General features: G+C 37.5%; 1 protein-coding gene across 1 annotated transcript; it reads right to left on the bottom strand.

Moving 5' to 3' along the window:
* Positions 1-1,985: 1,985 nt before the first annotated feature.
* LOC124118638 lies at positions 1,986-7,110 on the bottom strand. The gene is made up of 3 exons (XM_046480832.2): positions 6,713-7,110; positions 6,181-6,366; positions 1,986-5,345 (listed from the first exon to the last, which is right to left on the bottom strand). The coding sequence occupies exons 1-3, from the start codon at positions 6,983-6,985 to the stop codon at positions 4,206-4,208; spliced, it is 1,599 nt and encodes a 532-aa protein (XP_046336788.2). The 5' UTR covers positions 6,986-7,110; the 3' UTR covers positions 1,986-4,205.
* Between the last annotated feature and the right edge of the window lie 6,491 nt (positions 7,111-13,601).

Below are 13,601 nucleotides of genomic sequence, written 5' to 3'. Positions count from 1 at the left end.
CAATAAATATATCAAAGTTGAAACAGGCTGGTCTGCTGCCCGTGTCTTGTTTATTTTTGGATTATTGCTGTGAAACGTAATAGGAACATTTGCACACAATCTAGAAGTACCCACAATGTGACAATGTCAAGCCCACGAAATCATGACAAATTACAAATAACACAGATTAGTTATGTAGTATGGTAAATAAACTGTACAGGTATTGAATGTGATCCAAGATTGATGTGTGGATACACAAGGGTTAGACTTATAGACACACAAATTTGGAATTTTACATGCATTTAGTGCATTTTGACATCAATATTAGGTTGCATGTTACAATAATATGTTGCACTGGTGCATGAATTATATAGCCAAATAGATACATGTGTCATGATTGTGTATTGCGCTATTTTCTCTTTGTTTTACAGTTTAAGTCCGTGTTCGGCTGTGAGGCAACCTCCCACACCACCTATCACTGGATGGAAGGCCTTCCCTTCTGGCAACATCCCACCAACCTTCTCATATGGCGATATATACCAGTATATCATTGCATCAGCCAGACTACAGCCTCTACCACAAGTCACTCCTATCAATGACAGTGATGATGATGATCAGGACAACACCTTCAGCACTGCAAAGCCAATGAAGAAGGGACGAGCTTTTTTTAAGAGTGGCCACATACAAAATATTCAAACATGTTCTAAAAATGAGTATTATTATCTTAAATGTGAATGTCTTCCATCATACAGACTAGGTATGATGTACCATGTACATGTTACTCTTGATAATTTTGCAGTCATCCAGGATGCATCATGTGATTGTGTAGGTTCAGCCACTGGACGTTGTAGCCACATTGCAGGATTGTTGTTTGCATTAGAGGATTATACTGTCAACTTTGGCTATACAGCACCCTCATGTACTTCTTTCTCTTGTTCCTGGAATAAACCCCGAAACAAAACTAGAAACCCACAACCTGCCCACACTTTGCAGTACAGCAATAAGAGAGCTCCTAACCGTGTTATTGATCATGACCCATGTCCTGTTGTAGATCAGTCTTACAGAGCTGACAGTAGTTTTGCAACTGCTTTCATTTCTACTGCACTTGCCTTGGATACAAATACTTCATGGCAGAGTATCCTAGAAATTACTTATGATGATTATGAATTGTCTAATGACTTGAAGTTATATCTCATGGATAAATGTGATGTTTTCATTGAAAATGTGAAAGAAAGTATTTCAGAGTATGGAGTTGGCCCTTGTGAAGTACCTGGTACGGTGGGTCAAGCAATTTCTGATCAGTGGCATAATGCCAGGTGGTACAGAGTGACAGCATCTATTTGTAAAGACTGTTCTATGGTATCCACAGATCGAGGTAGATATCGCTTGTATGGGGTATTGATTGTTTTAATACTGTTGACATGAGGTATGGATCACATAATGAAAAAAAAGCCTTTGAAGACTATTCATTAAAATATGTAGAAACATTTACCTGCCTTGCAAGTGGTTTCTGGATAAATTCGAAGTATCCTGAACTAGGATGTAGCCCTGATGGCATCTTACAGTCTCTCAGTACAGATGTGGCTGATGGTGTTTTAGAAATTAAGTGCCCATCAGTACTTGAAAACATTAATCCAACTGAGGCAAAAGAAAAACTTACAAAGAAGCAATACTATTCATTTTGCAGCACTTTCGAAAATGGCAGACTGAAATTGAAAAGGAATCATAAATATTATTTCCAATGTCAAATGCAAATGGCCATCTGTGAAAAATCTTTTTGTGACTTTGTAATATGGTCGCCTGAGGGTGTCAGTAGAAAGAATACCCTTCAATAAATTATTTTGGGAACAGACATACCGCCTCTTGAAAATATTTTACAAAAATATTCTAGTTCCTGAGATATTTGAAATGAGAGTACCAAGAAAGCTACTTCCCTTTGATCTGTCCAAGTAAGCATAACAAACATGTAACATGAGTGAATGTCCATAAAAAACAAGACACAGAAGTTAATGGTCAGTGTGTTACATTTATTCACTTCAACATTACTTTGATCATAGAACTGAATCACATGATGTATTATTTCGAAATTTTACTGCATCTGCCGTCTTGTTTATTTGACTTATTGACTTTTGCCATTGACTTTTTACATTTCTTGGTGTGAATGTTGTCCAAACTGCACGAAATTGCTTAAAATGCAATCAAATGTTTAAAAATTTTCTGGGGGGGGGGGGGGGGAATGCCCCCAGACCCCCTAGAATTTTCCTCTTTTGGGAAAACCTGCTCACATCCCTGTGTATAATTCAGCTTTTTTTTAATACACTGTACAGTGTATCCCTGTGAGGTTGTCATGATTATTAGTACAATATACTTCATGTGTAAACTTGACATTATACTAGGTGAGCTCCATATCGTACCACACTTATGGTGAATATTTTTCTTGTGCTGCATTCATAAAGAAAGTGAAACACCTTTGCTCCCAGTTAGTATGGTGAGGGCTAGTACTTGTTCTCATTATTCAAGCTAGTAAACATTTCAACATTTTTTCACTTCTAATTGTACATATGCAATGTGAGAATGATGAAAGTTAATAACTAGTATGCATGGTGTACAGCTTTAGCAAAGCAACTAACTGTATTCAAGTTATGTTCTTACGAATACATTTGATAACTAAAAAACACCAATTTTAGATTTCTGCAGTGTTTATTTGCCTCGATTTACAACCATGTAAATTACCAAAAATGTGAAGTACTGTCATTTGTAATTATTTTTATACTTCATGGACTAAGTATTTCACAAATGTGGATACAAGTTAACTTTGATCAACACAGCATGAAGAGATTTTGTCGCATAACTACTTACTGATGCAAGTACATGTACTGTCATAAATCGTACATATGTAACGAAGATTCAAAATTGCATGTGGTACCTTCAGAATCAGGAAGGAGAAAAGGACACATTTGAGTTTAAAATACATAATATGTAATAGAAACAATCATATCATGAAAACAAAACCAGTAATGACTTCCTGAAACATTTATTGTTTTCAAGGAACAAGAAGTACTAAGTTGACACAATCAGAACATATTTTTCATTGTTTAGAGTTTAACAAACAATTATGGCGGTGACAAAATGGTTGGGCTGAAAGGCATAAAAATGTTTTGCATATCTACAGCGGTAATGTTATTAATATTTTTCATTATTACTATTTTCAAAGTAATAGTTACATTGTTGGAATATTATTTTATCATAAACTAGATCAGTGGAGACATGCAGATACTGTTACAATTGAAACAATGGTTGTGAGTGTGTATTTTTTTTAATATAACCACGAATCATACTTCTCGCTGAGTGATACCTCCGTAATGTTTACTCTTGTAGTCTTGACATGTCAATTATTCACGCTGTACAAAAGTGTGCATACCTCCTATACGGAGACTGGGTCAATGTTTCAGGCCTGTTCCCAGGACAGACATATCAATTTGTACAACAATACCATGTTCAAATGATCATTCCAATACATGCTGCAGTTGTTGGGAAAAATACCTTGATAAACAGTGAAATAATTGTAATACCTTGTATTCTAATAACAGTTATGACGATACATCTCACCTTCAGGGACATGTAATAACACAGGTGAAGTACTACAGCCAACAATGCTGTTAAATATTAAAGTGGTTCAAAGCTCATATGATGATGGCTGCATGTCTTTGAAGAAAGTTTAGCATGATTCCAAAAACGATTTTCTGGGATAATATGTATGAACATTATGACACAGAACAGATCACAATTGTGAATGATTCAAACATCTACATTCACAAAAATAAAACTGATTAACTAATTAGTAGCTATTTGATAAGGACGCAGTGAAAACTGAAACAGACATGAGTCTAAAATTGTTCACCAGCGCCAGCCGTGGACATATACATGAGGTGTCAATAAAAATTTGACGCGCAATATTACTCTTTGTTATTATTTCTTGATGCAGGTAGTGACAAGTCATGATTGATCACCGATATATGGCATCGCAAATGGAACCTGGCGATAGATGCTGAGTGATGACTTGGTTCATGATGTACATGTTTTAGTGCGCTTTTTATTGTAAAAAAAAAGTAGTATTTATGAGATATTGAAAAATAATCAGCCGATAACGACAACTACTCGGACTAGAATTATCGTACCTCCTATCACATGTATTATAAATTCAATCATGGTAATGGGCTAATGCCCTATTTAACAAGTGGTGGCTGATAGTTGGAAAGCATTCCTATAACAAAAACTATCTGGGACGCTAAGTGTTTCATTGAAAGAGGAATAACTGTGTTTAATATACGATACTCCCTCAACCTTCCCACTGATCTCTCCACATGTATTCTTGTTCTAGCAATAGATCGAGTCAAGATATCTTCTTGAGGAGTCAGCTTGTCCCTTTTGCCTAGAAATGGAGGAATATTCAAATGTGCTCTACGGCTCATGAGGAGATCTTTGATATTGAAGCCTCTATCGGCTAAGATCAAGTCACCGGGGTTAATTTTTTCCAGAAAGCCTGATTTCCTGATAATATCTCTGTCTGATATGCTACCTTCATATGCATCAGACAAAAATGTAACAGCACCAGTTGGAGAAATTCCAAGTAAAACTTTCAAGGTGTTGTGAGTTTTGTACTGAGAGTACATGTTACCTTGCTCACCATAATCACTTGGTCGCTCAGAAAACACTTCGAAACAATCAACAATAACTCTGATGTTTTTGAAGCTTTTAAACACAGATGGCAATGTTTTCCTGATAAGATGTCTAGAAGGAAAGATGTGATCTTTCAAAGTAATAAATTTCATGTACAGAAACTGAATCCAAGTGGTAATGATACAGGAAACAGAACCGACACTGATGTTATATCTATAGGATAAATCTTTTGTTGGAAAGTTTCTCCTTAATCTGACAAGTGTCAAAACAAGCTGGTCTTCGATTGATAAAACCCGGCACTTGCCAGGTTTACTGGAACTTATCTTATTTCCACGCCAGTAACAGATGTCATTTACACTGTCACCAAGGGAAGCAAAAAGATGATTAAAATGAACAGTTTTCATGCCAGTATAGTACTTGAATTTCTTCTTATTAGATACCAAATTATTAAATAGTAAATCACAGCTTTTGTTGTCAAGATCCCTGCTTATTTCACAATCTGAATCAGGGACTTGTGCTGTCATCTTTTCATAAATTTTAGATACCAGAATGCTGGAACACACAAACTCAGTCTGATTGGACTCATGCTTCGTTGTTGGCATTGCTTGGCAGGCAGCATCACTGGACCTGAGCTCAGTCAAGGTAGCCTCTTCTATGTCAGCACCAGTAGCACAGACATTCTGTTCCTGTTGACATAAAAATTAACTAATGATACATAATGTTTGATCATTAACATCTAAGGCATGGTTAGGAAATTGTTGTATCTTAGTGGCAATGTCATGGTTGAAGTAAGTTCCTGGTGCCTGAGTGAGTATGGCTTTACACCGCTTTTAGAAATACTCCAGCAATATCACGACAGGGGACACAAGAAATGGGCTTCACACATTGTACTCATGTGGGGAATCGAGACCATTCTTTGGCATGGCGAGTGAACACTTTAACCACTAGGCTACCCCACCGCCCCTCCTGTTGCCTTGAGGTCATACTTGTAAAATCTATTATTTCAACAATACCATAATACCACCTATTACAATGATTGCATCAGCTGCTATTAATAAGATAAACAAATGGTGAACAAACACACAACGTGCTTAAATGCTTAATGCATCAATGAAAACAGTGTTATCAATTTCAATGAAAATGAAAAGGGCAGGGAATAACTTTTAAATTACAACTGCTTATTATCTAGCCATGGTGAAATGACATTAATGAGTCTAACCCTTTAAGGTTAGGTGTAAGGCGACATTTTCATAAACAAGTTATCTGCTGAAGCTAACGCTGACTTGCAACTATGTCTATATTCAAAGAAAATATTCCTTTAGGATAACATTATTAATGGTTTACATTCCAAAATTGCATACCATAATTTTTTTTACTTAAACAAAATATGGATCTAATATTTACCATTGTTTACACGGTTAAATATGATTGCAGAGCCCATTTTACATCTGATTACAGGCTTAAATAAAAAAAACTTTACAAATGTAATACATTTATGGCAATACAAAATTTGGTCCATACCAATTCAGTATTGACTGTTTCCTGCCACTCCAGGTGCTTTCTAGAGGTGTATGGGTGGTCAGCTGCACACACTGCAAGTAAAGATAGGCCATCACCTGCTGTAGAAGTGGGCTCCAACCTGGATACCTTACATGGAAGGGGACATCTCTCCACAGGGCTCTTTCTTTTCTTAGAAAATTTCACCACCTAGAAAAAAAATAATATATGGACTGCACAAATCTGCCACTATGTTTGGAACATGGGCCTAGAATCTACTTATTGCTCACATGGTTGCTTTAATCAATTTTCCATGACATTTGAACCCAAATTAATGTTGTCATAATTCCTAATTAAATAAATCTAAATCAGTTGTTAAATCTGAAAACTGTTCACCAAATTGACAAAATGTGGTATGACATATCCAGTAAACACTTTGAACATCGAACATTAATTTGACCTTCTAGGCCTAGTCTACCTATGGTGGTATCGACATAGATCTAGATCTATGTGTCTGACGTTATAATGAAAAAAATACACAAATAATAACACGTACCTGATCAAATGTATATGTTGCCGGGATAGGATCGGGATGTTCAAGTGAAGGACCATTCCCGCCGATAAAGTGCTTTGAACATATGTAGGTGTACTTGTTGACCTTGTCCGTCGTAAAGCCCTCTCGACGACAGGCGCGAACCCACCTTGTACACTTCTCAGGCTGCTTGTGAAACTTAGGAAACAAAATAAAATGGATCCCTGCCATGTCAGGCCTATCCGTATAGCGGTTGTCACTTCGGCAGATCCCATACGCACAGTGTTTAGCTGGCATCGTGTTAAAATATCCGAAACCGCGCTACGATTCTAACAAGCGGAAGAGGGACAAAATGGCAATGTTTGTCCCTCGTTTTTCGCGCATGCGCGAACCCAAAATAGAGCGGAAGTATCTAAATTTCTATTTTTAGTAGTTTGGCCTTGTTGATGAAATGGCTTATTTCGCTTGTCTTCAATATGAGCAACATAACATTTACATGTATATCCTAATTTGACGAAGAGTTGTTCGAGATGATCAGGGAGTCTTTGGTCATTTCGATTATGACATTGGTGACTTTCTCGTGGAGAAAGTTCCAATTCAAGATGACATCATTCCGATTCACAACTCGAATCGACAAGATGGCGCCTCTCTTCCCGCCCTTGCAAGTGCAACAGAAACTTTGACAAATTCAGTGACGATTCTTGGGAGTAGTGAATCAGTGTCACAGCTAGATTTCATTGTGGAACCAGATGAAGCCGAATATATATGTTCACACATCTTTTGTCAACCATGCGTGACACGACACAGGCAATCGCAGTTAGGGAATGGTGCGGCAACAATGTTGCAGAAATTCGTCGATTCGAACACATTGCTACTGGATTAGCTGAATAAACGAAGTGTTTGGAGAGATCGCAGATACTTGGACTTGAAGAAACGGATATTAAACGTTTCAGTAGATGAAGGATTGGTGTGGACAAAACAGGAAAGGGATCCCAGATTGTATTTTAACACTTGTGCACGAAGTGTATCCAAATACCCCGAACAAAAAATACATTGGACAAGTGTGGATCTAATGATCAAATTCAATTTTGTGTGTGAAAATTCTGTGAAAGAAAAGGAAATTCATAATTAAAGTTGTCTTGGAATATGTGTATTGGAGTTTTCGTTTATCGTAAGTACAATATTATCTGGATACGCCTTATGTAGGTCAAAACATCAAGTATATTTCGTTACTTATTTACCAGTTGCTTATGTGCATTGTTATGTTGATACACGTGACATATTCATCTATTATAGTCAAGCTGAGAAATATTGGCGCAACTTCTGGCGCTTCAAATTAGGCCCCTTCCTTAACACTAATTGAAAAATCTGTGTAATAATTTAAGTTTTATAAATATAATCTGATTATTGTGTGGCACAGATCTAACTGTTGAATGCAAATGACCAAAACTAAACAAATATCTGTAATTTTCGGATTGAACTGAAAGATTAGTGTCGTCAATTTCGTATTTAAGTATCGTTACTGTTACATTAACCGAAACCGATGTTCTGCTGCTGTTCTGCCGTAAAAATATACCACACAATGCACTTTGACCACAAATACATTGAATGTCACATGTACACATGACCATGTGCTTTGCTATTTATAGCGCAACCGTACATAAGCTCCGCCCACTGTGATTGATGCAGACGCCAAACACGATCGATTCGATTTTTTATGATAAAACTACAGAAAATGTATTGACTTATATCTAGATATGGAGCCATTTGTTGTATCCATGGTTTGTCATTCAAGTTGATATGAAGTTTGACGGTCAATGGTGATCTTATTCCCGTATGGTTTTCAAAAAGCTTCTCCCGACACTCGGTTGTGTTTACATTGTCAGTCATTGTTCGAAACTGAAACACCGCCACCTTGCGGGCTATTTATAGTCAGGCTGGGGCTTTAAGGATATGTCTTAAAGATAGATCTAAGTTGTTTCTCTCAACCAAGCATGAGGACTTCACACCAACTCTCAGAAGCTATAAAAATCCGCCGTCACAAACCTTTGATCAACAGAGATCAAGGGTATTACGTCTGCCAATGAAGATCTTATCAAGCAATTGACTAATTTTATTAGTTGGTTTGTTTGTTTGTTGTTTTACGTCGCAATATTCCAGCTATATGACAGCGGTCTGTAAATATTTGAGTCTGGACCAGACAATAGAGTGATTAATATCATGAGCATCGGTCCACGCAATTGGGATCAATGACTTGCTTCAACCGGGTCGCCTCTTACGACAAGCATAGTCGCCTTTTACGGCAAGCATAGTCGCCTTATTTTTATGTGTATGCAGTCAGCTTGTCACAACTGTTTAGTCATTTTATCCTTATCCTTACTGTACATCTGGCATCATTACACGTGTGCTTCATTACCCGTGTGCTTCATTACCTGTGTGCTTCATTACCTGTGTACTATTTATTATTCTTACTGTACATTTGGCTCCATCCTATTATCTGTATGCTACTTGTTATCTATTACCTGTTGGTGCCAATGTTAATATGCTGCTTATCACAACATACCATGCATATACACCTCTCATCACTAATTTATCAACAGCAATATAATGAATTACGAAGCACGTATGATACTCATAAATCTATGTTTACAGATGGATCCAAGGATGGTGACGCTGTTGCCAGCGCCATCGTCATTGGATCCAGAACTATCTCAACCAGATTACCAGATAAATCTTTCTTGCATTCAAGCTATTAAAAACATGTCCTCCACACATCCACTTTTAATAGAAATTTTTGAATTGTTTAATGATCTTGCTACTGGCCAATACGACATCGTTTTCTGTTGGTTACCAAGCCATGTTGGAATCAGTGGTAACACAATGGCCGATGCTGCTGCAAAAGCAGCACTCAACAAATCTGTGACACCACTTCTGATCCCATTCAGAGACATCAAACCTGTTATTAGATGTTACATCAGAGATCTAATGCAACAGAAGTGGGACACCCAAGTAGGTATCAATAAATTACATGAAATTAAACCAAATATCGGTTACACCTACTTGAGCTGTCAGTCCAGATTTGAAGAGGTCATTATGCGACGATGTCGTATTGGCCACAGCAGATATACGAAGAATATTTACTTAAAGGTGAGGATCCTCCGTTTTGTATCCCTTGTGATGAATGAATCACAGTCAAGCATGTCCGGCTTGACTGTGTTGATTTTTCCATCACAAGGAATAACTATTTCAAATCATCATCTCTTAAGGACCTTTACTAATATTAGTCCTCATTTAATTATTGAACTGATAAATAAATTTTGATGTACATAGTTGTTGTTTAAATTGAAAGTGTCTAATTGTGAACTGAGATTGTTATTGGCTGTGCCCTTGACGGGGGTTAAAGTACTGTAAAATTAGTGTCCCCCTGAGAGGGCATAGTATGTCCATATCATTCGAAGTACTTTATTCCTATCATACTTTTAATCGTAGAATATGTGTTCTTTTAAATTCGGCTGAATTTCCTAATCGTCGCCAACAACTGAAGGGATGATGTAAATCCTGCCGGGGTCCATGCAGGTAGCAAAGGTACTGTAAGTCCCCATTGTCCCCGGTATGGTGATCTACCTTCAGTTGCCGGCGATCTATTGCTCTTTTTTATAATGTATTGTTCTGTCTAGTGATGTAATTTTATGGTTCCATGCTAGTTTTAAATTATAATCTGTGATAGGTCTAGTTCTTTTACTGTCCCTTGTTGACAGGTTTTTATAGTTTACATGTATTTATTATGTATAACCTTTGAAAGTCACGATTAGCTGAAATATTGCCAATGTCACTTAGTTGTCACCCCAGCTTGATAATAGAATAAAAATCAAAACATCGCTATATGCAATACACCAGAAGTTGTTATAAAAAAGTTGTACGTTTTCCTTTTCTCAATTTTAGAAGAGTATCAAAATACACATTACAGGAACCGTGAAGATCCGGGTTAGAATAGGTCTTCAGCAACCCATGCTTGCCATAAAACGTGACTATGCTTGTCGTAAGAGGCGACTAACGGGATCGGGTGGTCAGGTTCGCTGACTAAGTTGATGCATGTCATCGTAGGGCGGCGTTAAACAACAAATATACCGTCGGTATTTATCTCCAGTAAACATACCTAAATAACACCGATCGGTTTGATACACAGTTCTTACCACTCTTTGCCCTCCTGGTTATAAGGGTACAAGGGAAAAGTCTTTGGAGATTTTGTATCAAACAACAAATAAACAAACACAACAAAAACACAAACCTTCAAATTAAAAAAAGTGTTTTATAAAAACACCCCCAATGTTTTTTCAAAAACGTGAAGTGGATTATGTTAATCTTTTTTCCCACACATTCACGAGAGAATCCAGCTGACGGAGTCACTGTCAAATTCATCCAGACAGAAGAGCAAACAACGCCTGGTGGTTATTTGGGATATCCATATGACCAACATCCAGTCTGTGGGGTCTCTTGTCACAACTTTCTGCTCAAATTTATTCATGCATTTATCCCTTGCATGTCCAGACTTACTGATGTACACACTTTATTAAGCGAATTTTCCCAATGTGACGAGCGCGTATAAGGCGCCGGAATTCACTATGAGTTGCGTCCCTTGAGCACGCCAGGAACCTATGTTCGTGGGTTCGAATCCCGGTTCGCCCTGATTACAGTTCCAGGTTTGTCAGCACCATACCCGTGCTCGTGGTTTTCACGAAAGTGGTAAACGTCTGAGACCTGCATCACTTCGGGCTTTCCTCCCACATCAAGCTGACGCGCCTTGATATAACTGAAATATTGTTAAAAGAGATGTTAAACCCAACTTACCCACTCACTATATTAACAATTATGGGACGTGTATGTATTCACATGTTCTGCTCACTCAGTATCTTTATTTCGGTTTAACGAAATCAATCTGATTTGCACGCCCCTAATTGAAGGAATTCGTATTTTGAATAGTATTACTAAATTAAAGCACAAATGTGTGGGTTTTTAGATGAGTAACAGACTAATTATCAGACTAGTAAATCACGCGTATAAATAAGTGAAACTGGCTGAATATAATACACTGCAAGATAAAAAAGGGTATTATTGTTGGGAAATATTTACAGCAAACATATTTCTCTTGGTTCATGTACACTTCAGTTGGAACCAGCTAATGTTCTCCATGCGTTCATGCCATGTAACAATATTGATAAATAATATTGATTTGCACCGTCTTCGCCGCGCGTCAAATATGCTCCTGACATCCATGTGTAACTTTGTCGTCTATATAGACATGCCGCAGGCGGATAAACTCACATCTTGGTATAAGTATTGTATCTGTGTGTCCTGTGTGGAGAGTTAATGATGTCACCGAATGATAGTATTACGTATTTGAAGAAGTAGGGTAAAAATAAATTTTAATTTATTATTTATTATTATTATTATTTTTATTTTTTTTAACCGTTTAAAGCCGCTTTGAACAGTATTCCAGTTATATCACGTCGTGTCAGCTATAGTGGGAGAAAAGGCCGAAGTGGGCCTGATGTCTACCACTTTGGTGAAGCCAACGAGCACGGGTATGGTGCTGACAAACCTAGAAACATTATCGGGGCGAACAGGATTCGCACCTACAATCATCGTCTCCTGCTTACCAACGGGACACAACTCTGCACAACGATTTGCGGTGCGCCTTAGATGAATGGGCCACCCGTGTCCCAACTTGAAAACGCTATCTGTAAATTGTGTATCTATTGATTTGTTCAGGCTCGCTGACTTGGTTGATGCATGCCATCGTATCCCATTTGCAAGGATCGATGCTCATGATATTAATCACTGGATTGTCTGGTCCAGACTCGATTATTTACAGATCGCCGTCATATAGCTGGAATATTGCTAAGTGCGGCGTTAAACAACAAACCAACCAACCATAAATTCTCACCCTTCTAAGTACCCCAACTCACGCGTTCATGTTTACAACAAAACAGACACGTCTCTTGGTGAAAATCGACTTAAAGGAAGATATGATTCCTCAGATGTTATTGTGTAGTCCCAAGTCATAGGATAACAATATTCCGGCCCCTTGGGCCTTGCCTTCCTGATATCTGATAATATATTTCCTTAGATGTCATCTTCTAAGACAGGAACTAAAGAGGATGGGGAAATCCTCTATTGATAATTGATTCTTTTATTTGTGTTTCATCTCGCAAATCACAAAAAAATAGTTATAAAAGAATTGAAAAAACCCTGTATCATTTAACCATATAACCTGGTGTCGATTTGGAACTGTTGAAAAAATGAAGTCTATTATAAATAGTATTACCCTTTTGTACCGACAAGAAAGTTAGGGAGTGAGTGAGGTGGGTTTTAGCGCCGCTTAGAACAGTATTCCAGTTATATCACGGCGTGTCAGCTTAATGTGGATGTTTAGGAAGTATCACACTGATAGAAGATTATTTTGAAGTATCAAAAGGTGGCGATATAGAGTCAGACGGAACGGTTAATATGAACGTATTGTTACTTTTCTGTGGGATTAACTGATGGAGGTTCCATGTTTACTGCTAAAATATTTTGAAAAGTCTAACAGGAATGTTTTTGCACATATCTAGCAGTTTTAATATCCATATCATATATGAATTAAAAAAACTAAAGTTCCTTATAATCTGAAGCTGATTTTATCAGTATGGAAGAAATTAATTTGAATAGGAAGTATTTTACCTCTGACTATGATATATGCATGTGGCTTTCAGTGTCACTTTTATTGTATTTTCTTCCATACGATTTCGGTGACAAGAGCTGCTTGATTGCTGATGTTGCCTCAGCAGGAACAACTCCTCCGCCATAATAAAGGACTGAGGTTTTAGTACCATCAAATATTCAGTAACGCGGAGATACGCTCGTTTGCGTTCAA

This window comes from Haliotis rufescens, unplaced genomic scaffold, assembly GCF_023055435.1.
Source record: "Haliotis rufescens isolate VD_foot unplaced genomic scaffold, xgHalRufe1.0.p SCAF_37, whole genome shotgun sequence".
In the NCBI taxonomy this organism is placed as follows: Eukaryota; Metazoa; Mollusca; class Gastropoda; order Lepetellida; family Haliotidae; genus Haliotis; species Haliotis rufescens.
The sequence above is the reverse complement of the archived record's forward strand: the minus strand, read 5'-3'. Positions and strand labels throughout refer to the sequence as shown.

What these genes read in the sequence shown, in the direction of transcription:
- LOC124118638 (XM_046480832.2), bottom strand. Translation starts at nt 6,985, where the DNA reads ATGCCAGCTAAACACTGTGCGTATGGGATCTGCCGAAGTGACAACCGC. An exon ending in CAACATATACATTTGATCAG is followed by an intron (nt 6,367 to 6,712) that starts GTACGTGTTATT and finishes TTTTTTTTCTAG; the next exon opens with GTGGTGAAATTTTCTAAGAA. An exon ending in AAACAGTCAATACTGAATTG is followed by an intron (nt 5,346 to 6,180) that starts GTATGGACCAAA and finishes TTATGTCAACAG; the next exon opens with GAACAGAATGTCTGTGCTAC.